Source organism: Maylandia zebra, linkage group LG1, assembly GCF_041146795.1.
Source record: "Maylandia zebra isolate NMK-2024a linkage group LG1, Mzebra_GT3a, whole genome shotgun sequence".
Taxonomy (NCBI): Eukaryota; Metazoa; Chordata; class Actinopteri; order Cichliformes; family Cichlidae; genus Maylandia; species Maylandia zebra.
In genome coordinates, this window is record NC_135167.1 from 20,031,894 (window position 1) to 20,054,676 (window position 22,783).

Consider the following 22,783-nt stretch of genomic DNA (forward strand, 5'->3'; position numbering starts at 1 on the left):
AATCTTTAATGATCATCCTGATATCTGATCAGGGTAGTTCCAGCCTTCAAATAGAGAAAAGAGGAGAAAAAAAGAAAGTTGCTTTCCCTCCTGAGCTCAGGTTTTTGTACTTGGTGAATGAGCGATTATAAAGTACATTTGATGGTGGTTTATCAGTTTATTGATTACATGGCATTTTGTTATGAATCCCATACTAGGAAGCAGTAAATTACTTCAATTTTGGTGTAATTAATATTCAGTATGTATAACAATCCCAGCAAAATGATTTGCAGGGTAACTTGACTGCATGAGACTCTACATTATTTGTTTTCCTAGTTTCTGTGTATTCTGCTCAGATGACCTGAACACACAGCATCACTGCAGTTTAATTTAGCATCTCACAGGTAACATTTCACCATGGATTCATCAAAGAAAGGAACAACTGTATAATATAGATCACAAAAACATTGGGTTATGTTCTATGTCGTCTCTGCAATGTAAATGTTGAGGGCTAGGTTGTGAGAAGAACACATCTGTGGGGGAAAAAAAGACTTTTCAACTTAAGAAACTAGTACAAGTTTCGAGCAGCTACAGTTAGAAAAGTAAACAAGCTTCTTAGATTTTAAAGACTCATTGGCAGCAGTTATTGAAATGTTAGCAGGAATAGAAGAAGCCACATACTGAAAATATGCCAGCATTATACGCAGAGCAGTTCTAACTACATGCCTACTGTTTTATTTTTCATACAGTGCATGAAGCAACTCCAATCTGCTGTGATCAGATATAATCAGCGAAGTGAGCAGCTTATAAAGTCTAGTTATTTTTATTTTGCTGTCGAGGGTAAGAAAGTAAATTGTCGTTTCAAGACAGGCCTGCAAACGCACACTCTTCCTGTTTTTTCTTTCATCACGATTTACATACAGAAGAATGACAAATTAAAGGCAAAACCAAAATAAGGCCGTTCTGTTTAAATGACCAACCAGAGTAGCCTCAGCGTGCCCTGAGATCTCCGGAGCTCTGCTGCAGGGATGAAACCTCTTCCCAAAAGTTATTCCCTCGTTTAGTATTTAAATGATGATGGAAAGCCTAACGTGAAACTTCAACAAGGAAGATCTGCTCATCAACCTGTGTTAGGCTGCTTTTTGTTCTCTGCATCACTCCCTCTAGTCCAATCATCTTCTTGTCTGCCTTCTTTGAGCCAATCAACCTCCACTTTCCATGGTTTAAAACTGTGCTGTCTGTCATTCTCCCTTTCAGACTCATTTGTGCAACCACCCCCATTTCCACCTTACAGACACCTCAGTCAGCGCTCCAACCAAGCTTCGTCTTCATCTTCGCCACCACCAGGGTCTAGACTCTTGGGGGTCCTGCCCTAAATCCTATCACCGCCGGGTGATAGGATTTAGGGTAATTATGTAATCTTGGAAGAGAACCACTCCCATCATGGTGGACATGTTTCATCCTAGGATAAAGGAGATTACACAAACAAATTCATATTGATTTCGAGCAACCCGACAATCCAAGGGGACATGAGCCATGCCAGGAAAACAGGGGCAGGCACTTCATCACCCCACTGTGATGACTGCAACAACAAAGAAATGAAGCTGCATCAAAGAACTTGCCAAGTAGGTGTTTTACAAAGTGGCTGTCTTCAAGTGCCTCTTGCCCAGAATTCCCTTACAAAGATTAAAGAATCATCAAACAACGTGCCGATGACACAACTAGCTCCTCAGGCTGTGGCTTGCTTTTTGCTTTGGACACTCGCTGTGGCGTTTTTCTTCTACGGAGGTGAATGGTTCAAATCATCCAAATACCAGCTGAGTCAAGTTTGGATAAGCCGCCAGTTTTTTTCCTTTCATGTGCCACCTGTCTGTATTTCTAAAATTTTAGTCTACATATACTGCCATCCATTTCCCATGCCCTAAATATTTACTGCTTTGACAGAAGCCGGCAAATAGAAAGTGCTCTTTGCAAAGAAAAAAGAAAAAAGCTCAGAAGTCTGTCTAGCTTTTTACAAGGCAATGTTAATAAATCGAGCCGAGCCTAAAGTATGTAGTCTATCTCTGAGTACAGCGTGTCTGCCAGGTCCTCTTCACTCGAGTCCTCTCCTTTCAGGCACATTGACCCTCTTCTGTGGAGGAAAAAAAAAGAGAATACTGCAGCATCATACATACATAAAACTTTAATATTTTTGGGGTACCGGTATTTTAATCTGTTTTATGTGATTATATGTACTGCACTCACCCCAGGTCTTGACAGTGGAGATCTCCTGCACAGGGGCAATATTTCCTGGGTCCCTCATCTTGCGGGCCCCAGGACAACAACTCAGTCAGGTGGTTTGAGGCACCAAAGCAGCGCTCACGTTCAATAGGCTTGGCCGAACAGACGGGGAAGAGGAGGACTAATCACCACACAAAACAAAAACAAAGGTAAGTTCTCTGGGGGTGTGTAGGTAGTGACTGATAAACACATGCTGTACTACATACCGTTATGGAAAGCACAGCAGAGGTCTGGGCTGCAGTCAGTCTGGTATTGACAAGTGCTTCCGGCCTCTCCCTTGGTTGCATTTTGGCTGCACTGGCCCCACACACAGAGCTGTTCGCCACAGCACTCTGCATCCTTAGTGCAGGACTAAGAAAAGTAGCATTTGAGCAAACAGCCAACAATTCAGCAGGCAGCCCTTCTCCTAACACAGATGCTTTAAAAGAACATGCACCTCCACTGTAACAACACTGAGATTCCTGGGAGAATTACATTATACATGCTTCCTTTAGGCAGTATCATCAGAAAGCACAGGATACATTTTCATTGCTGTGCAGATGACACCCAGCTCTATCTGTCCATGAAGCCAGATAACACACACCAATTAGTTAAACTGCAGGAATGTCTTAAAGACATAAAGACCTGGTCGACCTCTAACATTCTGCTTCTAAATTCAGATAAAACTGAGGTGACTGTACTCGGCCCTAAAAATCTTAGAAATATGGTATCTAACCAGATTCTTACTCTGGATGGCATGACCTCGGCCTCCAGCAACACTGAGGAATCTTAGAGTCATTTTTGACCAGGATATGTACTTCAATGCACATATTAAACAAATATGTAGGACTGCTTTCTGCCATTTGCACAATATCTCTAAAATTAGAAATATCCTGTCTCAGAGCGACGCTGAAAAACTAGTTCATGCATTTATGACTTCTAGGCTGAACTACTGTAAATTGTTTTTATCAGGATGTTCTAAAACTCCCTGAAAAGCCTTCGTGTGATCCAAAATGCTGCAGCAAGAGTACTGACAGGGACTAGAAAGAGAGAGCATATTTCTCTTATATTGGCTTCCCTTCATTGGCTCCCTGTTAAATCCAGAATTGAATTCAAAATCCTGCTCCTCACATACAAGGTCTTAAATAATCAGGCCCCATCTTATCCTAATGACCTTATAGTACCATATCACACCATTAGAGCACTTCACTCTCGCACTGCAGGCCTACTTGTTGTTCCTAGAGTATTTAAAAGTAGAATGGGAGGCAAAGCCTTCAGTTTTCAGGCCCCTCTTCTGTGGAACCAGCAGTTTATATTCAGGAGACAGACACTATCTATGCTCTTAAGATTAGGCTTAAAACGTTCCTTTTTGATAAAGCCTATAGTTAGGGCTGGATCAGGTACAATATAAAGTGCCTCGAGGCAACTGTTGTTGTAATTTGGCGCTGTACATATAAATTTGAATTGAATTGTATTGAGCACAAATGGCGTTAATTATTCTCCAATCCTGCTGACTTAAAGAATATATATAAATATATAAATGAGATCAGCAGGTCAGCTGATCTGTGATTGCAGTGGAAAGAGATCCTAATATCACATCTTTAAGACACTGCAAAGTCACAGTTTTCCACGTCAGCGACTTTGAGAAGACACAGATCCTGTCCTCTGTGCATTTATCCTCCCTCTACCCTTGTTTGGCAGGCTGCCATCATCTTCCACTGCTTTTTTCATACGTCAACATCAACACTAATATATCCAATTGAGACTCAGCTGAATAAGCAACACAGGTAGAACAGAGTCCTGAATAAAACCAATGAGATAAGAGGACTTTGATTTGAATCGCTTTTGTTCTCTATGTTCTCCGAGAGAGCAGATGGAAGGGAAGAGCTCATATTTAACCTGCCCCCCTTTCACGAGATGCTCACAGGACAGAGTGCTTGGAAACAGCACACTCCAATTACACTTGTGGACGCACTGCAATGCAGTCAGTGTGAAACCTCAGCAGGCTGGATGTAAGAGCGCATCGTGTTGTGCGTGTTGGAAAGCGTCAGACAGGAGAAACAGTGCGTTTTAGAGAAGAATTATGAAAACAGTGAAGACGTCCACAGAAAAGTCTCTTAGGTTGACTCACCATATCGAGCGCTTTACATGGCAGACACTTGGCATTATGTGGGTCGTGAAGGCAGTACCTTCCCTTTCCACAGTCATCGTCACTGATGCATCCCTAAATACGAGAGAGGCGAGACTACATCAGGCCAGCTCGTTTTTCTAATTACATTTAAATATTAAATATGGGTCTGACAGCTCTAGTCAGAGAAACCCTTAACTGAATACACATTCACAACACAGTACAGTTGAAGGTGTTGAAGCACAAAACATATATTAATGCGGCACCTTCTCTGGTTTTATTTATTATTTAGACTGACGCCTGACCTAGTTTTTCTGTTCTGTGTCTAACATCAAATCACCCAACAGATTTTGCCAAAATAAACGGTGAGACAGCGTGTAAATGTAGCAAGATGCTAACCACATAAATGGAGATTCTTTTACTCATACAGGAAAAACTAGGCTGATATTTTGGACTGATGCTTTTATTAGTTGCACTGTGACACCCCGAGCCACAAAACTTGAGTTATCAGAAAGCTACCCAACTGGATTTGACAGTTAATCACCATATGTCCAAAAGTGCTTGGTTACATAACCTCACTTTGTGTTTGCAGCTTTAGTCCTAAAGCACGTAATCATCACTTATTTAAAAATGACAAACCTAGTAGACCATTTGAGAATTCACATCTTTACCACTTATTTGTACACAGGAAAAGGGCCGAATGGAGACAAAAGTACGCTTTTGATTCGTTTGCTGACATAGTGCCAAGTCAGTGGCTGTGATGGTGCACCAAGACATTATGCAACCTCTTCAGTGATGATAACCGAGCAGCTGAAGGTCATACAAAAGCTAGATTTCTTTTTGAACGTGCAGGTAAACAGGACGGGCTTACGTGATCGACTCTGTTCTCCAGGTCGTTAGAACTGTCGACTGTGGTAATGTTGTTTGTCTCCTGGGTGAAGATGGGACATACATTAAGTTTCAATCACAAGGGGAAACAAACAGTGCCTCACTTTACTTTACTGTTTCTTAGCCTACCTGGTCTTTATCAGTCACTTTATCAGAAGCATTTGCATTGTGAAGACTCGACTGAGAGTTCTCCTCATTTATCTGAAAGGATTTTGGAGAGGATCAAAGCCAGATTTCAGGAAAAAAGATGCATAACTCTGATGTTACTTTATTGCTGCATCTGATCTTCATTTCTGTCCAGAGATTGAAGTGTTTTAAAAAAAATACTTTCATCATACAACCCACTGAGATCCTACATACTACAGGCAGTTAGGTAATGCTATATGTCATGTAAAAAGCTGAGTGAGAGGTGCAACTGGCTGCTTACTTGGTGAAACGAGTCCTCGGGCTTTTGCTGTGGATCCTCTGGCAGCTGCTCCACTTCCACAAATACGCTGTCCGGCTCCGCTTGTCCCTGTGCAGAGTCATTCTCCAGGATGTGACTAATGCCCGGGTCCACTATCTCAGGGAGGATGCCATTGCAGACTGCTGTGACAGCCAAAACGAGCAGGATGGCTGGCACCATGCTGCTGCTGAGGATGCTGCTGCTGCACTCCGAGGAGGGTGTGGCAGTGATGCTGAGAAACACAAACAGCGTCACCACAGCTGATGTTTCCGTCACTGCAGGGTTTTTCCATCAAACCTCCACATTCATGACGGCCCCTTAACAGGTGAAATAACAATAGAAATAATACATAAAATGAAAAATAAGCCGACTTGATAATGTGCGCATTATTTTAATTGTGTGTTACCAACTTAACAGCGCACTTCAAACATAGTTCCGGCCAGGTTTAACCACTATTCGAAGTCAATAGGCGAGGTAAACAGTGAGTAAGCGTAGCCCAGGTAAACAGAGACGAGGTTTTTCTTCTCTGCCGTTAAAAACAAAAATAAAATGGAAAAACACACATCAAACTTGACTTTTTTTTAAACGCAGGTGTGCTTGCAGTTTTACACAGAAGCTGGTGATGTAAGCGGAAGTATACTTTAGCTGCTAAAACAGTTACGAAAAATTGTAAACTGTCATCATTGAGCCCTGTTCTCAAAAACGGACATTCACTCTGTGAAGCTGAGAAAGTTTTCAAAACATGTTTAGCGCCATCTTCTGTCGGTAGGGAACACGACATCATGTGGTTGACTGCGGCTAACGGACTAGCATTAGTTTATGTTAGCTAACTACTGACAGTATCGAGAACAAAGAGGAAAACGAGGACACTAAAACTAAAAATCAGTTTTGTGCTGCCCCTGGCTGCAACAATGAGTTTTCCATTAAGAAACTCCACCAGGGCAGGACCTCCAGACCTCCCTCTCCCTAGCCACCTCCTCCAGCCTTTCCGGGTGAACACCAAGGTGTTCCCAGGCCAGCTGAGAGATATCATCTCTCCCGCGTGTCCTGGGTCTGCCCTGTGGGCATACCTGGAACACCTCACCCAGGAGGCATCCTAGTGAGATACCCGAACCCCCTCCACTGGCTTCTTTCAATGTGGAGCAGCAGTGGCTCTACTCACGTCACTACCCACAGTCTTCAGCACGACTGATCGGTACAGTGTCCGCATCACTGCAGGGGCAGCACCAATCCATCTGTCAATTTCCCGTGCGTAAAGTAAATAAATAAAATAAAAATAATCCCTGGACTGTCCTGTAGTTGCACACATTTTTTTGACAAAATTCACCTACTCACCTATTGCCATCGACTTTAACATTTAACATGCTGACTGATGCTTGAAGTGTCTGAGATGCAGCTTTTACATCTGCTACATCCTGAAAGCACACTTGTAGCTGTACCCAATGACAAGAGGATGATTATTATTATTACACACTCCTAACACTAACTCTAACTGACTCTAACTAACTCTGCATTTCTGTTCTGCAGCCTTTGGTTCTTCAGCTCAAACTCTTGACATTTCTCCTGCGGTTGTTGTTTGGCTTCCATGTGTTTGTTTAGCTGATATTGCTTGTAGTCATTTTCTATTTCAGTTATCAAGTGGGCATCTTTCAGCTTTTCTTTAAGCTCTGCCACTTTCAGATGCATCTTTCTCTCCATTATTTCATATTTGTGCTCCAGCTGTTTAGGTTTTTTGTTTTCCTCCAGCTGTGCATAGTGGCTTTTTATGTTTTCCACCTCCATGTTCTCTTTCTTCAGTATTTGGTTTTCCTCCTCCAGATGTTTGTTTTTTTTCCTCAAGTTGCGTTTCTGAATCGGCAAAGGTATCAACATGAAGGAAATTCCTTCTTTTGTTGAGGAGTCCATTGAGGCAACCCCTCAACATGTAAGTACTCTCTCGCAGTTTGCAGTTTTCCCTCGGAGATCTCGTTGGGATTAGCACAGTTATTTCGTGGGTGTCTGGGGTTATTGTTTCTTTGGGACATGGCAGCAAACTAGAGATTTTCCAGTCCGGTTTTACATCCTTACATAGCACTGAATCAGCCATTTGAAAAAATTTTAATTACATATTTTTAGCTACTGATGCTGGTGACTGTCTTGTTCTTGTGCTTTTAGATTTGACAGCTGCGTTTGATACAGTGGATCGTGCCATTTTACTGTGGGCATAAGAGGCACAGCACTGGAGTGGTTCAGGCTCTACTTGGCAGAGTGAACTTTTTGTGTCAGTCTCTGTGACCATGTGTCGTCCTCCGCTCATCTCTTGTGCGGTGTCCCACAGGGCTCAGTTCTAGGGCCCCTCCTCTTTTCTTTGTGTCTGCTCCCTCTTGGTTTTATATTGAGAAAACACAGCATTGCATTTCACTTTTATGCTGATGACTGTCAGATCTATGTCCCTCTAAAGAAAAAAGGCACATATTCCGTACAGCCATTACTTCAGTGTCTTGATAACATTAAGGCTTGGTTGTCTCTTAAGTTTTTAAAAATCAATGACAAAAAGACTGAGGTGATGGTTTTTGGTAGCCCCACTGAGACCCCCAATGTGTATTTAGATTCCTTGGCCCTGTATAATAAGCCAACTGTCACAAACCTGGGGGTCAAAGTGGACTCTGAACTGAAGCTTGACGGTCAGATTAAGGCAGTGGTAAAATCTAGCTTCTTTCCGCTGAGGCAGTTGACTAAAATAAAACCAATTCTTTCATGGCAGCACTTGGAGACAGTTATAGAATAGAATAGAATTCAACTTTATTGTCATTGCACATGTCACAGGTACAGGGCAACGAAATGCAGTTTGCATCCACGCCTTTGTTAGCACTCGGCTGGATTACTGTAGTGCACTTTATATAGGGGTCAGTGCTTCATACATTACTCATCTACAGAGGGTGCAAAATACTGCAGCTTGTCTGTTATCTAACACTCTAAAGTGTAAGCACATTTCCCCTATTTTAGCTTCACTTCACTGGTTGCCCATTCCTTTTAGGATCCATTTTAAAATTCTTTTATTTGCTTTTAAAGCCCTCCATAGCCTATATCTCTCTGTGTTGCTACAGCCTTATACAATCACCAGCTCTCAGGTCAGCTGATCACCTGTTCCTGAATGTAAACAGGACTGAGCGTAAACTTAGAGGAGATCGTGCTTTTTCTGTAGCAGCTTCAAAACTGTGGAACAATCTGCCTTTAGAGATTAGACAGGCCTCTTCTCTGCCTGTTTTTAAATCAATTCTAAAAACCCATTTGTTCACCCTGGCCTTTGACACCACTTGAGATGTTGGTTTTTTTTACTTGACTGCAGTGAGCTGATGATGTTGGTTTTAGTGAGATGTTGGCCTTTATTTTAGTTGTTTTTGTTGATTCTATGATGTTTTATGTTGTTTTTTATATAGGGCTGTTTTAATTTTTATGTATTATGTGTTTAACTTTTTTTTGTAACTTTTATTCTATTGTTCTTAACTTATTTACTGTACAGCACTTTGGTCCTGTGCTGGCTATTTTAAAGTACTTTATAAATAAAGTTGGATTGGATTGGAGTGTAACTAGATTCTGTCTTCTATCTTAGCGATAAGACGAGTGGAAATCCTTCTTGGATACTAGTTGAAAATGTGTAAAAATGCTTCTTCTCAGTACATCTTCGCAGGAGAAGTTTAGTTAAAGTTTGACGGACACAAAACCACTGAGGGTCAGACTGAACGCGGGTTCTTTATAAGCATTTCTTCTGATGACGTCACAGTTCGATGGCTCTTTGATCTCAGTGAGTTTGCAATGTAATTGGCTTATTCATACCACGTGACATTAATGAGTCTAATTCATCCAGTCATTGACCTAATGTGTTTAACTATTAGAGGTAAGCCACGTACTTTGCAAAAGTATTAATAAAGTTTCCCTCTGTGTCATGAATAATGAAGAATCCCAAACTCCCGCGCTACTCACCAGACACCTGCTTCAGAAGTCATCATTCCATTCAATGGGCATTATTAGCAGAAATCAGCCCCATAGATATGGGCCAGTAGTGCCTTCTACACCTGCTAGTTTGTTCAGAAGGGTGTTCAGATCATCATTCAGATGGAGGATCCTTAACAGGAGCCAGTGTGTACGGGTAAGACCATTTAAATGGACAGCATTAACAAAGTGACTATGAAAAGTCCATCCATTCGCTTCCGAATATCCTTTCCAGGGTCACGGGGGCGCTGGAGCCTATCCCAGCTGTCATGGGGTGAGAGGCAGGGTACACCCTGGACAAGTTGCCAGTCTGTCGCAGGGCTAACGCACAGAGACAGACAACCAGTCCCACTCACATTCACTCCCGCATTTACACCTATGGGCAATTTACATTGATCAATTAACCTGTCCCCACTAACTGGATGTCTTTGGACTGTGGGAGAACTTTTAAGCAGTTTGTATAAGCTAAATGCTTATGCAACCTGTTGCAAGAGCTTGGTCTGCACAGCTGGCAAAAAGTCAGACTTGTTTCCGGTGGGTGTTGGACTCTGTCAGGGACAGGGACAAATTCCTGCCCCAAGTGGAGGAGTTTAAGTATCTTGGGGTCTTGTTCACAAGTGACGGGAGAAGGCTGCAGTGATACAGCGTCTGCATCACTGCAGCCGCTGTATCAGTCTGTCGTTGTGAAGAGACAGCTGAGAGTAAAAGACAAGCTCTCAATGTACCGGTCGGTCTACATCCTTAACCTCACCTGTGGTCATGATCTGTGGATAGTGACGAAAAGAATGAGATCACGGAAATAAGCGGCGGAAATGAGCTTTCTCTGAAGGTTGATGAGTTCGGCCATCCAGGAGGTGGGTGGGGAGAGGGAGGTCTGGGCTTCTCTGCTTAGGCTGTTTCCCCGCAAACCGGCTCGGGATAAGCAGATGGATGGATGGATGTACTTGTAAGCAATAAAAAAATACTTTTACATCATTTTATAGATTATATAATTTACATTTACTTCCATCTAGAAAGTCAGCATATATTTAATTTGTGTTTGTATTTCGTGGAATCAATGTAAAAACAAAAATTAAAAATACAAATCTAATAAAATAATCATTATGTACATTAAAATGTAAAAAAATAAAATAAAGATGTGTCACACATTGGCCCTAAATCTTTCCATATGACTGGGTAGCATTACTAATTTAATTAGTATTCTTTCTTTTTTTTGCTTGACTGCATTTTGATGATTAATTATGTGCACTATTCGGCTTCTTCAGTAGGATTATAGCTTTTAGGCAAGTAAAAAGTCTAAATAAAATTTGACACTTTGCCAAGCAATTATCCAATAACAAAGGTTTTGTTTAAGACTACCAACATTTAAACACCCGCTTTGGATATTTGAATGTTGGTAGTCTTGATGTAAGAGTCACACAAGTCAGTCATGACAAACGTAAACCCCTCGATTTCCAGGGGTACGATCGTTGTGACATCAGTTTTGGCAGTAATAAATTTGTTAATACTTTTAGCTAAATTTTTTATCCATAAATGTAAGTTTACTTATAAAACACCATATTTCTGTCATTTTCTTAAGGATGTGGAATTGTACATCCAATCAGTATCAGACTCCACCAACAAAAAAGCTCTTAAAACATCATATATATGTGAATTTTTGTGTGTATCCATATAATTATTTTTTTTTACCCCTGGTTTTGTGTGTTCATGTTCTGTTCTTTTGTATACTTCATCTGTTCGTATGTTGTATACTCACTGTTTGTCCAATAAAGTTCTTTAAAAAAAAAAAAAAGGCAAGCATTAAAATAAAATTTAAAAAAGACCAGTTTTGATAGACATTGCTTTCTTGGGCTCGCCACAAAACGTCCTGCAAAAATAAATGAATATATAAAAAAGGAGTCACACAATAAAATAAATAATTTAGTCTTGTCTTCATTTTTCTTTCAAAAAAGTCTCCCCTGAAATGACTAATTTTGTTTAAGAGCTATTAAAACAAATACAACAACAACAACACGCACAAAAAAATCACTCTGATCCAAGAAACTGACAAAATATGTCTTCATCTCAAAGTTTTCCACAAACAGAACTGCAAAATGGGCTTATTGTCAGGTCAAATGTGTGATATATGTGTGACAGAAATCCACACTGCACACTGATGTGGCAGTAACAAGCAACCTGTCAACCAACCCCGGTGTTCACCGGTCCAGCGTACCAGTGGAAACCCGCTCAAACAGAAGCGTGAGACGTGGTAGTTTTCTTTCTATTTCAAAAACAGGCCACAAGATGGCGCAACGCACTTTAAAAATAAACCTATATCCGTCCTTGCCGCCTATTTTAAGCCTTTTTTCAAATGGTTTGCTCACAGGTTTTGTCCACGGTGCTGTGGTTTTGTACATTTCCTGCTGACAAGCTGCAAAACATGACCCACAGTGTTGACTAAGTGGAGTTTCTGGCGCCTCGTAGTCTCGTCTTCCACCCGAATAACTTTTTTGATATTTACAGGTTTAGTTAGATGTGTTTAGTTAGTGTATTTGGATCTTCCTCAGTAATAATGACTTAATCATCTTTTTAAATAAAAGCATTTTTGATTTGAAGTATTTATTTACGTTGGTAATCCTTTAATATTCAGGGGTGGATCCAGTGTGTTGTGCGGGCAGCTCTCACCTGCTTTCTGCGCAGACAGCAGGTGGTCGGCGGAGCGGTGCCCTTCCCTGAGAAAGTGTGGATTAAACAGCAGCCACAGGCGCTGTGCCCACGTGGGATGTGTCCCACGTTAGAGCACCGCCCCTTAATCGCTGGACGCAGCTGCACAGAAACTACTGCCTGTCAGTCTGACTGAGGACGCACTTTACTTTCCACAGCAGTCCCGCAGCTCGATTAACCGAAGACTCAGGCAGAAAGGCGCACAAGGTAAGTTCTGCTCTTTCACGCTGTGTACGTTTCTGATGTCATTAGTGCCAGCTGTGGGAGGTGTGACCGTGAGACACCTGATAGAAGTTTTTGATCCTGTTAAGCAACGCGATCAAAGTTAGCAGTTATTACACCGGGAATGAATGACAGGCACGCTGTTAGCGAGAAATCCAGGATTCACTCCAGTCATTACTTTGTATGCTGTTTCGTTTGTTTACTGATTTATCCACGATCACTGTTTCTCATGTCGTTGGAGCTTTCTGAACTGGTGCCGAAAACTGAAGCGTGATCATATCGCTTCCCGGTTGAAGGCTGCCTGAGAGCAGTCAGACATCTGACAGAGGCTCGTTCCTATTCTCTGATAACAAAAAAGGTTATCTGCACTTCGCCCAGCCTACTTTAGTTTAGTTTTGTTTGTTTTTGGTGCTGTTGTGCTGCTGTAAGCCATAAATCGTGTGTAGTGTGCCAGCCTGTCAAACATGACTCCAGGGACCTTTATTTAAAACCCGGAATGAGATCTTTTCTATGCATCGAAGTTCAAAAAGGTAAAGCTGCTGGTTAGTTAACTCTTCCTCTCATAACCACCTACTCAGTGGCTTCTAGACTCTAAATACCACCTCAGGCTTTATTTATTTTGAGCTGCACACCGACATACGTTGCATTATAAAGAAAGGTGTGGTGTTGGCAGCCTTTACAGGCCGGCTACTAAAAAGAAGCTCAATGAGAGGCAGAAGCCACCTGTTAATGTTTTGCAGTGTAACTACAAGTTAATACACAGCTGGACCTAGGATCTAGCAGGTCTTCCTGATGAAGCAGGAAAAAGCCCTTCAGCCTAGACTAATTTGTTTATCCTTCTTCCATGTGTTTCAACATACTGCACGAACTCGCCGGCTGCTATGTTTCATATGGCTTGGGAGATGATTCATGAGACACAGTTTTCTGGAAGCTCTAAAGAGTCATACAAATAGCGGTAGCGCTCCTTCCCAGTGCTGTGTGAGCAATCATTTCCTGTGTAGTTTAAGAATGTGAAGTTTAGATACAGCTTAGGTTTGCCCATCGAACTGTGAGAATGAAAGATTGCTGTACAGTGCTGTACAGTGCAGCGAGGAATGCCCAAACCTCTACATTGGAGAGACCAAACAGCCACTTCACAAGCGCATGGCACAACACAGAAGAGCCACCTCCACAGGACAAGACTCAGCAGTCCATCTGCATCTTAAGGATAAAGGACACTCTTTCGAGGATGCCAATGTTCACATTTTGGACAGAGAGGACAGATGGTTTGAAAGAGGAGTGAAAGAAGCCATCTATGTCCACTGTGAGCGACCATCTTTGAACAGAGGCGGGGGTTTACGACACCAACTCTCTGCCATCTATAATCCAGTTTTGAGATCTCTCCCCAGACGCCTTAATGCCCACTCACATCCTGGGCCATCTGACCTCAGGAATTTGCATGATAAGGTGGGGCCTGGTTTCACAATGAACTCACCTGAAACTCTGGCTGATTGGGACCCACACCCAGTTTCACACCTTGGCTCAGGCGATTAGAGGATCATCAGGGGGTCCTTTTGTCCCTCTGTGGGGGGTTACTCCCACTAGGTTTATATCTGGGACTCTCCACCATTTGACCTTAGAACTGAAGAAGCTTCTCGGATGAGAGGTGAAACGTCTAAAAGTAACTTAAAGAAGTCCAGATGCTTTTCTTTGCAAGCTCCTTTGACTACGATGACCTGGATGACTGAGAACCTTCACAGACAGAATGAAAGATTATTCTCCAGCATGGAAAGAGTGTTTTTTTTTTTTTTGTTTGTTTTAATCCCTGCTGGACTTTATATTTTATAGTAAACAACCTCTTTCTGCATCAACATCGAAGTGCGACCGCAGAATTCTCCTCTCGCTCGAATTCCCCTTTCATTTACCCTTTTTTTGGCTTCATGCATTATGATGTAAAATGCGTTGGAAGTCACAGTAAACTGTATATTCTTGTCTCAGTGGCTTTGACGCTCGTGCGCCAAACATGGTGAGCTATGACAGATTCATCTGTGATTCCTGGTTGTCTCCTTTTAGCACTGAAGTGTACTGTACATCTGAAAGAATACACAAACATCAAGCAGCAATAGGGGCTGTACGTCAGATTCTTGAACCATTGTAACACATGAGGAACCAGTGCGATAAACTGACTGGTGAAACGGAAGCATACAAACGTCCCCATTTGTAAACTGCCACTTTACTGTTGAAAAAATGAGTGTGACAGGGTTCAGTAGCTTACATTGCAAATTCTCATGGCAGCATTTCATTTTTAGTTTGCAATTACCAGCTTTACTGGAGTTTAACCTAACAACAGTCCCTGGAGGTTCAGTGAGTGCAGAAAGCTGCACAGCCCCCTTGACTCATGGTGCCAACTGAGGAACTACAGTTTTATGGTCCTTATGAAGGATCTAAAAGAAACGTTATTTAATAGACCAAAGTCTATCTTTAGTTTCAGGATAGTTATCAGGGTTTTAAGACCTTTGCCTGACAAAACAGGTCAATTTATATACGCACAGTGGGTGGCATGGTTGTGTGATGGTCAACACTAGTAAGCGCTAGTAATCACCTCACAGTAAGAAGAGCCTGGGTTTAAATCCACTGGCCTGAGCTGTGGCTCATGCTCGGTGATCAGAAGGCTGGTGGTTCAATCCTTGATTCCTCCGCTCCACCTGCCAAAGTATTCTTGGGCAAGATGTATCTACTGGAGTGTAAGTGTGTGAATGCTAGACTGTGGGAAGAAAAATTCCCTTTAACAGGAAAAGCCAGGCTCACCGAGGGCCAGCTATCTGCGATGACAGGTTGGGCTGAGGGAAGGAAGACAGCACAAAAAACCTGCTCTGGAAGAGAGATTAATAACTAATGATTAAATAAAAAGTGGTGTGAAGCACATAGTGGGTGAAGAAGGTGAGTGAACACGAAACATTTAGTGCATTATGGGAAGCCCCTGGCAGCCTAGGCCTATTGCAGCGAACTAAGGGAGGATTCAGGGTCACCTGATCAGGGTCATGGTCAAGCTTTGATAGAGGCCGCAAGGATCTTTGGGGTGGAACAGGGTTGGTGAGCAGTTTCTAGATCTGTGCAACAGGGGCTTATCTTGCAGGTGGTGTGCAGGCATCCAGGTGAAAAATATGAAGTCAGGTTGAGTTGAAGGGAAATTTGCCCCCTGCTCCCTTAACGAGTTGCCACAGTGGATGGCTTTCCTCCATTCCTTTTTTTAAAAATCGTTTCGTTCCTTTTTTAGTATTAATGATTGGTGAAACTGTGGGACTTTTGAGTCATATTAATGATTGTGAAGGTCGTGATTGTGCTAATACATTTCACAGTTCATGGTGTTTCGACCCAGTTCTGCCTCTGAAACAGTGTTTGTTGCTTGGTTAGGATTAGGTTAGATGGTTACAGTCATCAAGACATCTACTTGTGAGCTTGTCGAGTATTAAAATCACTGAATGTCTTTGTGAACTGAATTGTTAAAAATATGTGAGGTACAGTAAAAACAATGAGTTTCACACAGCCTGAAACACTACAAGTGGAAGCTTGTAGTCATTATTGCCAGGGAGGTGTTGTAAACTTTCTCCTTCCTCTCTGCAATATGTTTCCTTCCTTGTTCCACAGCATAAAAAACAGGCACATGTGTCCAGGCATCAGCTACACTAAAAGAGACAGGAGCTCTGGGAGATAGGTGCGGCCCGTCGTTCCGTGTGGTCTGCTGCTTAATCATCTGCGCCATGGTTAAAGTTCCCATTTGACTCGTAGGAGTCATCTCTGCCACTTCAGGTCAGCTTAAAATAGGACAGCAAACAAACACATTTCTGCTTCCCCATTTCTACATTGCAACATTGGCACATATCGCATATAAACACAGTTAAGCTGGAGCCACTGAAGGACCGACACAGCTGTAGTAATTTTACTGCGGTGCGGTGCATCACCTGAAGCGTTAGCCTGATGGTACCAAACTCTGACTCTTATTGGGTTGAACTTTGTGCAATTTTGTGGGTTTTTCTGGCGCTAATCTAGTTTACAGAGTCTCTTGTTTACATGTTTTTGCTTGTGACGATGTCCTTTCGTATCATGTGCTGTTTTCTTTTGCAACATGACACTTGTCTATTCCAAGACTAGCTTTCATGATTGCTGGCGTACAGAAGCTGCTGTTCCTGCCAGGCAGTGATACACGGCTGTACAAACCTTTAATGTGCCTCTCTGTGGTGTGAGTGGTCCAAGTTCACTGATGTGTAATGTTAGGTTGTCGTGAGTCCGTTTATTGGTTTATTAAGGAGACTGTAGGGACTTCTAATAACGTGTAGGTAGATGTAATAATTGCTCCTGTAAATTGTTGGTGTCAGTGCGACTCTTGATAAATTATTTTCTGATAGAGCCATGTGGAGAACACGCCTTGCAGGTCAAATGGGCATCCAAAAAGCAGCCCCGAAGCTTCACAAGTCTGCTCCCGTTTGAGTGAATTTAGACCTTTCCCCCTCTGAAGTTGACTGATGTATACTGTGATCTGTCAGTCTTTCTACCTATCTCATGACAAATCTTCCTTTGTTTTGGCAATGCTGCCTGAACACGCAGCCAGATTTCTGAGAGCTGAGATAATACTGTGGAGCTTTGGGGCCTGGTGGAGGGCAGAGCCCACAGGCTGAAGTCCACATGAGTGCAATGTTTTCAGAGGCAAGCTGCCTGCTTATCAGGTCTACAGAGGGTTCCTTCCTGGTTTTCTTCAATCCAGTCTGTAATTACTGTTGCTGGCTGACGGCACTACAGTATGTGCATTTCCCAGCACTCCCAATGTTTTCCTTGTGTTGTCAGCTTCCTATTGTATCCTGATAGCCAGAAGCTCCGTGCTCTGCAGAAACAAATGAAGACAGTGCATTGACACTTGATCCAGTTTCTTACATTGTATTTATTGCCTTTAGGTTTAAACACAACCGTTTTCACATGGTGTTGTTCAATCACTGATTGTCTTACACTCAGTGAGTTAAGAGTATCTCTTAGAGATAAAAATGTTGATATTCTGTACTTATTTGCTGTCAGACTTCCGTGGAATCTGCCACTGAATTGATCTTTTTAACAAGCTTTGCCTGTGTAGCTAATACCCAGATATAGCTCGCTCTTTGACCTCCAAACAGTCTGCACTAGAGTCGGAACGATGTATCAGTTCACTGTTATTATTGGCTGATGTTTGCCTTTTGGAGATCCTGTCTTTCTCTCAACCATCAAGTTATCTAATGTATCTTAATAGGTTACTGTTCCCGTTAATAATTTTACATGTAAAAAGAAAAAAGGCTTATGAGCTAATGAGCTAATACTGTTGCACATGTTCAGAGGATATCCGTCCACTTATGACCACTAATCACAGATTGTGATAGGCTAAATGTTACTCACTGCACGCTCGCTGGTTTAAAGTGGAAGTTGGAATATTTGACTGTGAATCAAACCTCCTTGATGACTTTTTTGGTGGGAGCACTGATGTCATTTTCTGGTCATGACGTAGAGCTAGATCTACCAGAAGCTTGGTAGTTCAGTCCATGGTTCTGGGTCTATGTTTGCTTTTATAGAGTCTAAAAGTGCGATATGAACACCAAAAATGTCATAAAATAAAATTCAAATAAAATTTGAATTTGAATTTAAATTTGAAATGGTTTAAAATTGTTTTCTTATCAATTTTTGACATAGTCCATTAAATAGTTTTCGAATTTAACATCATAATTGAGTGTTTCTTAGTCTTAGACTAGCTAGTTAGTCTACTTTTCCCCCCCTTCGTTTAGTCGACTATGAAATTAATTGACAGGAACATCCTTAGTGTGCACATGTTTGTTTGTTTTTTATCTGAGTGGAGGTCTCTTCATTGAGAAACTGATACTGCAAACCTCAGCCACCACTAGGCAGAGGTGGGAAGTAACGAAGTACAAATACTTCATTACTGTGCTTAAGTAGAATTTTTATGTCTCTGTACTTTACTTGAGTAGTGATTTTTCTGACAAGTGTTTACTTTCACGCCTTACATTTTCAAAATGGCCTTGTTTATTTTGCTTTAAGTCATTTGAGGGAAGTTATTAATTCCTCACTGCGGGCCATTAAACATCACACCGATGTGAGCCTAAACAGCAACACAGGAAAGAAAATCCTGCTCGCCTATTAGTCACCAGGGGATGTCACGTAAAGATAGATGAAAGAGCCAAAATGGCATGGCATAGTCATGGGTTAAAGTGTTTTTATTTATTTACTTATTTTGCGCAACATTATTATTAGTTTTGTATTCACATTTTTGTTTAGTTGAAAGGATTTATGTTTGAAGCCTTGTAGTTTTCTCATGGTGGTTTTGAACGTTTGTTTTCCTTTCCTTCTTTGTTCATTTACCTCATGTGGTATATACACATCCACCCAAAGTCTATAACATCAACATGCAGATCATTTAAACTGCCAGTTCAACTAAGCAGACTCATCAAATCAATGAAGCCAAAGCAAACAGAAGTCAACTGACTTAAAGTAAAGAAAAAGGGTTGCCAGTAGGGAAAATAGTGGCCAGTGTGAATGCCATATCTATGAAAATTTAGAGAAAAAATTGATTCAACTGAATAATAAGGAAAAAACAAACAGACTGACACCATAAAGTCACAAGTAAATGAATCGTTGTTGCTTTTTCCCCCCCTCTTTGGTGCCATTTTTCCTTTTCCAGATACACAGGTATACAAAGGCCATACTACATAGGGTACAAAATATTTTGTTTATGCCTCTTTTTAAAAAATGATTTCTGGCTTTGCTAGTAACAAATTAACATGTTCCTGAGGGCCACAGACAAAGAAAGTATATATCTTATAGAGTAGTGTAGGAGGACATAAAGATTTAAAGATTTTTGTTGTGTAGGTGTTGCAGGTACACTTTCACATTCCTAAGATTCCTCCTTTATCATACTGAAAACTGATACCTGGCGGTGTCTCTCAAAGACACGTCAGTGCTTTCATTTTATATGTAGGACACTCAGTTGCATGCTCATCCGTATGCAGGAATGAGATAAAATGTTCTCACAGTACTGTGAAAAACAAAGTACATCGCATGATTCAGTAGCTTGAAAAACCACATTTAGCATCAAGAACCTAAAGTAATTGTTTTCTGTAGGATTGTGTCATTCTGTCAATTTGTTGTGGAGGAATTTTGTCCCACTTTTCTTTACAAGAATCTTCCAAATGAAATTTGGAGAGCTACCTGCTCCAGTGACCCAACATGAGAGCCGTGTGCTTGGGATCATTGTCCTCTTGCATGACCTAGTTTAGGCCAAGCTTACTGTTAGTCTTACATTTGATTCTCGAACAAGTTGTTATATAGAGGAGGTCAGGGTGGGCTCAATAACTCTAAGGTCCTGTGGCTGCAAAAAAACAAAACAAAAAAAGCCTAAATCATCACCCCTCCACCACTTTGGCTGACAGTTGGTATGAGGTGTTTGTGCTGATATGCTGTGTTTGGTTTTTCCCAGATGTGGTGCTGGGAATTATGGTCAAACATCTTCACTTTGGTCTTGTCTCACCAAAGGAGATTCATCCAGAAGTCTTGTGGTTTGTTCAGATGCGACTTTGCAAACCTAAGCTGTGCTTACAAGTTCTTTTTTAAGAGGAAAAGAGCCTTTCTCTTGGCCACTGTTCCAAACAAGCATTTGTTGTTCAGGAGTTTTGTTTCTTTTCTTTCTTTTTTTTTTTACAACAAAATGATTGCACAAAGTACTGTGACATCACTGAAAATTTATCAGATATTAGTACTTCCTGGATTGATAATTAAAACAAACAAACCAAAGCTATTTCTATATAAAAACCAGCCTTTTTACAATTAATCACTTCCCTTGATCTTCTCAGGACTAAGGTAGTTTCACTTAATTATACTCCTTTCTAAACACACAGGAAACTTAAACCTACATGCAATCAAAATCTCCAATCCTATTAAGCATTATATGGTTAGACATAAGACGTGTATGGCGTGTGTGCATGTGCGTTCAGCCTGCTTCATCTGTCATTAGTTATATTTTTTACAGCTGCTTTGCGGATTCACTGTGTCGGCCCACAAGTGACTTTCCATTCTGTCAGGCAGGGATGGTGAAGTCATAGGACTCTGCCAGAGACAGTGCAGTTAGAGTGTTGAGCATCGACTTGGCTCTGAAGACAGTAAGTGGTACCTTTTCAATAGTCCTCGCAGGCTCCTATAGCAGATGTTTCCAATAAGGGTGCCTGTTTTACCACTTTGCTTAGACTGTAATGTGAATACATAAATGCAGTAAACATCTCTTTGACTGAGCCGTCCATGAGAGCTTATTGAACACTCACCAAAGTTTAGAGTAAAATGATGTCATTGCATAGAGAAAATACAGCAACAGACAATAGTGATGACAATGGAAATTTCTTTTGTTCATTTTGTGGTATAACTTAGCAGCCCAAAAGATTATTATAATGCAAATGTCAAAGAAAATGACTAAATACAGGCAATGGAAGACATTACAAAAGCTTAAAAAACCCCATGAATATACAACAATATTCCAATCACAGTTTCCTGCCATGCATGTAGGATTAAAGCTTGTGTATCATTAATCACGCTCATCGTAGTTCTTGCTTGTCAGTTGTTGACAATTAAGAGTAGATTTCCCAAAAATCTGTGGAGGTGGTCCTGCGAGTTGTGGCTGGTGAAGCCAGAGGGCTAGCAGTGTGAGTGTTGAACTCATGCTGATGGAGCAGTTCAGGGCTCTTCTAGCCACGTGGCAAAGGAATGCCAGCTCACTGAGTGAGGCTGGATGTTTGCTGTGAAGGCCTCAGAGGTCTATGAGATTTACTGACAGGACAGGAGCTTTTTGAAGCACACACAATGGTATACGTCTTTTCAATTGGTTTGACAATGTTCCCTTTCCCAGCCGGTTTCTAAAGTGTAAAGCCACACCGACAGGAGCAGCAAAACAGGATGCAAACACAGGGCCAAACAGGATCTTTTGCAAATGAATATGTTAATTTTAGCCTGGGGACACTGTTGTTGCTGTGGTAGCAACATTCAAAATCTCACCACATTCAAAACACAATCCAAACTGTCCTGACCCAGGGTTCAATGGTCGTTGAATGTGAGTAAATTTCACTGGTTGCTTGTTGTTGTTTTTTATTTATTCTTTTAATTTCGTTTCTGACTTAAGCTCCCTACGACAGTCGCGCTCATGTAGGCCCGTGGGCCCGTGGATTTGATAGTAAGACTGTGTTATTCTTTAGCTCTGGCCAAGTCTTGCACTTGTAGACTGACCTCTTTTCAAACCATGCCTATGTCCCTCCATTAGACATTAAAATACCAAAGGCAGACTTCGCCCAAAACTCACGGAAGCTGTGGTCTCCACCCAAGTTAGCCCACACATGCTTAATGCAGACATTTTTCACATTTCGCTTTGATGTTGAACCCCTGGCACAGACTTTTGTGGCGTGGTTTTCAAAATGCTTGATGGTTGTTTGGAAGAAAGAGAGAAGTGAAGGTTTTTTTTGTTCTGTCAGTTCAGCTCTGCGATGACACGAGCATGTGTTATTAACAATCGCTTTCACACGCAGGCGCATAATGAATACAAATATCTGAGTACAAGGTGGGCTATAAAGCGTGCATACCTAATCACATCTATCAGCCTATGTTAGTCTAACGTTTCCTTACAGTGAATTTCAAGGACCTCTTTCTTCCTTCCAAAAACACTGTCTGGTTTTTTAGTGGAGCGAAAAATACCGCAAGATAAATAAAGTGATATGCAAAAGTCTTGAGCCGCCCTCATTTCTCTATAATTTGTTTCCAAGGAACCAGACTTTGTTTTATTATTTTTTAAGCAGCTTTGAACAATAGTTCTCCAGGCTTTCATAGTTTTCGAGGAAACTGGAAAAATGGAGGATAAAAGAAGAAGTGACAGGCCTAAAAACTATCCACAGCAGATGAACTGTATTTGAAAGTCATGCCCTAAAGAAATAGGGAAAAAGTCTGATCAGATGGGAGGTCAGGCAAGAGGTCCAACAGTGAGTGTTCACAGCCATCTGTAACACCTGATGGATGCTCTGTCATGTTTGTGGCTGGATTTCAGCCAGTGGTGATGGGAATCTTGTCAAAATTGATGGAATTACGAACACACCATCAGATGTTGATCCACCATGCAGTAACATTGGGAAAGTAACTGATTGGCAAAG

General features: G+C 41.5%; 2 protein-coding genes across 13 annotated transcripts in view; one reads left to right on the top strand and one right to left on the bottom strand.

The window, feature by feature from the left end:
- Positions 1 to 700: 700 nt before the first annotated feature.
- On the bottom strand, positions 701 to 12,407 carry dkk3a (dickkopf WNT signaling pathway inhibitor 3a). 6 transcript variants are annotated; one of them, XM_076882969.1, is made up of 9 exons: positions 6,770 to 6,871; positions 6,110 to 6,225; positions 5,682 to 6,016; positions 5,384 to 5,455; positions 5,238 to 5,297; positions 4,370 to 4,462; positions 2,466 to 2,610; positions 2,224 to 2,380; positions 701 to 2,110 (listed from the first exon to the last, which is right to left on the bottom strand). In XM_076882969.1, the coding sequence occupies exons 3-9, from the start codon at positions 5,877 to 5,879 to the stop codon at positions 2,023 to 2,025; spliced, it is 813 nt and encodes a 270-aa protein (XP_076739084.1). In that variant the 5' UTR covers positions 5,880 to 6,016; positions 6,110 to 6,225; positions 6,770 to 6,871; the 3' UTR covers positions 701 to 2,022. The 6 variants fall into 6 exon arrangements, with proteins under 6 accessions (XP_076739084.1, XP_004543200.1, XP_004543201.1 ...); XM_004543143.5 differs by having other exon boundaries at positions 6,106 to 6,225; XM_004543144.5 differs by lacking the exons at positions 6,110 to 6,225; positions 6,770 to 6,871 and adding an exon at positions 12,336 to 12,407 and having other exon boundaries at positions 5,682 to 5,931.
- Positions 12,408 to 12,459: 52 nt separating this feature from the next.
- Positions 12,460 to 22,783, top strand: part of mical2a (microtubule associated monooxygenase, calponin and LIM domain containing 2a) — a 59,596-nt gene continuing 49,272 nt past the window's right edge. For 6 of the 7 annotated variants that reach the window (XM_012916943.5, XM_012916942.4, XM_004543140.5 and 3 more), the window contains exon 1: positions 12,461 to 12,581. The gene's annotated coding sequence lies outside the window, so the exon portion shown is untranslated. Of the gene's footprint in view, positions 12,582 to 22,783 lie in introns of all 7 variants that reach the window. The other variant, XM_012916941.5, reaches the window with a different exon arrangement.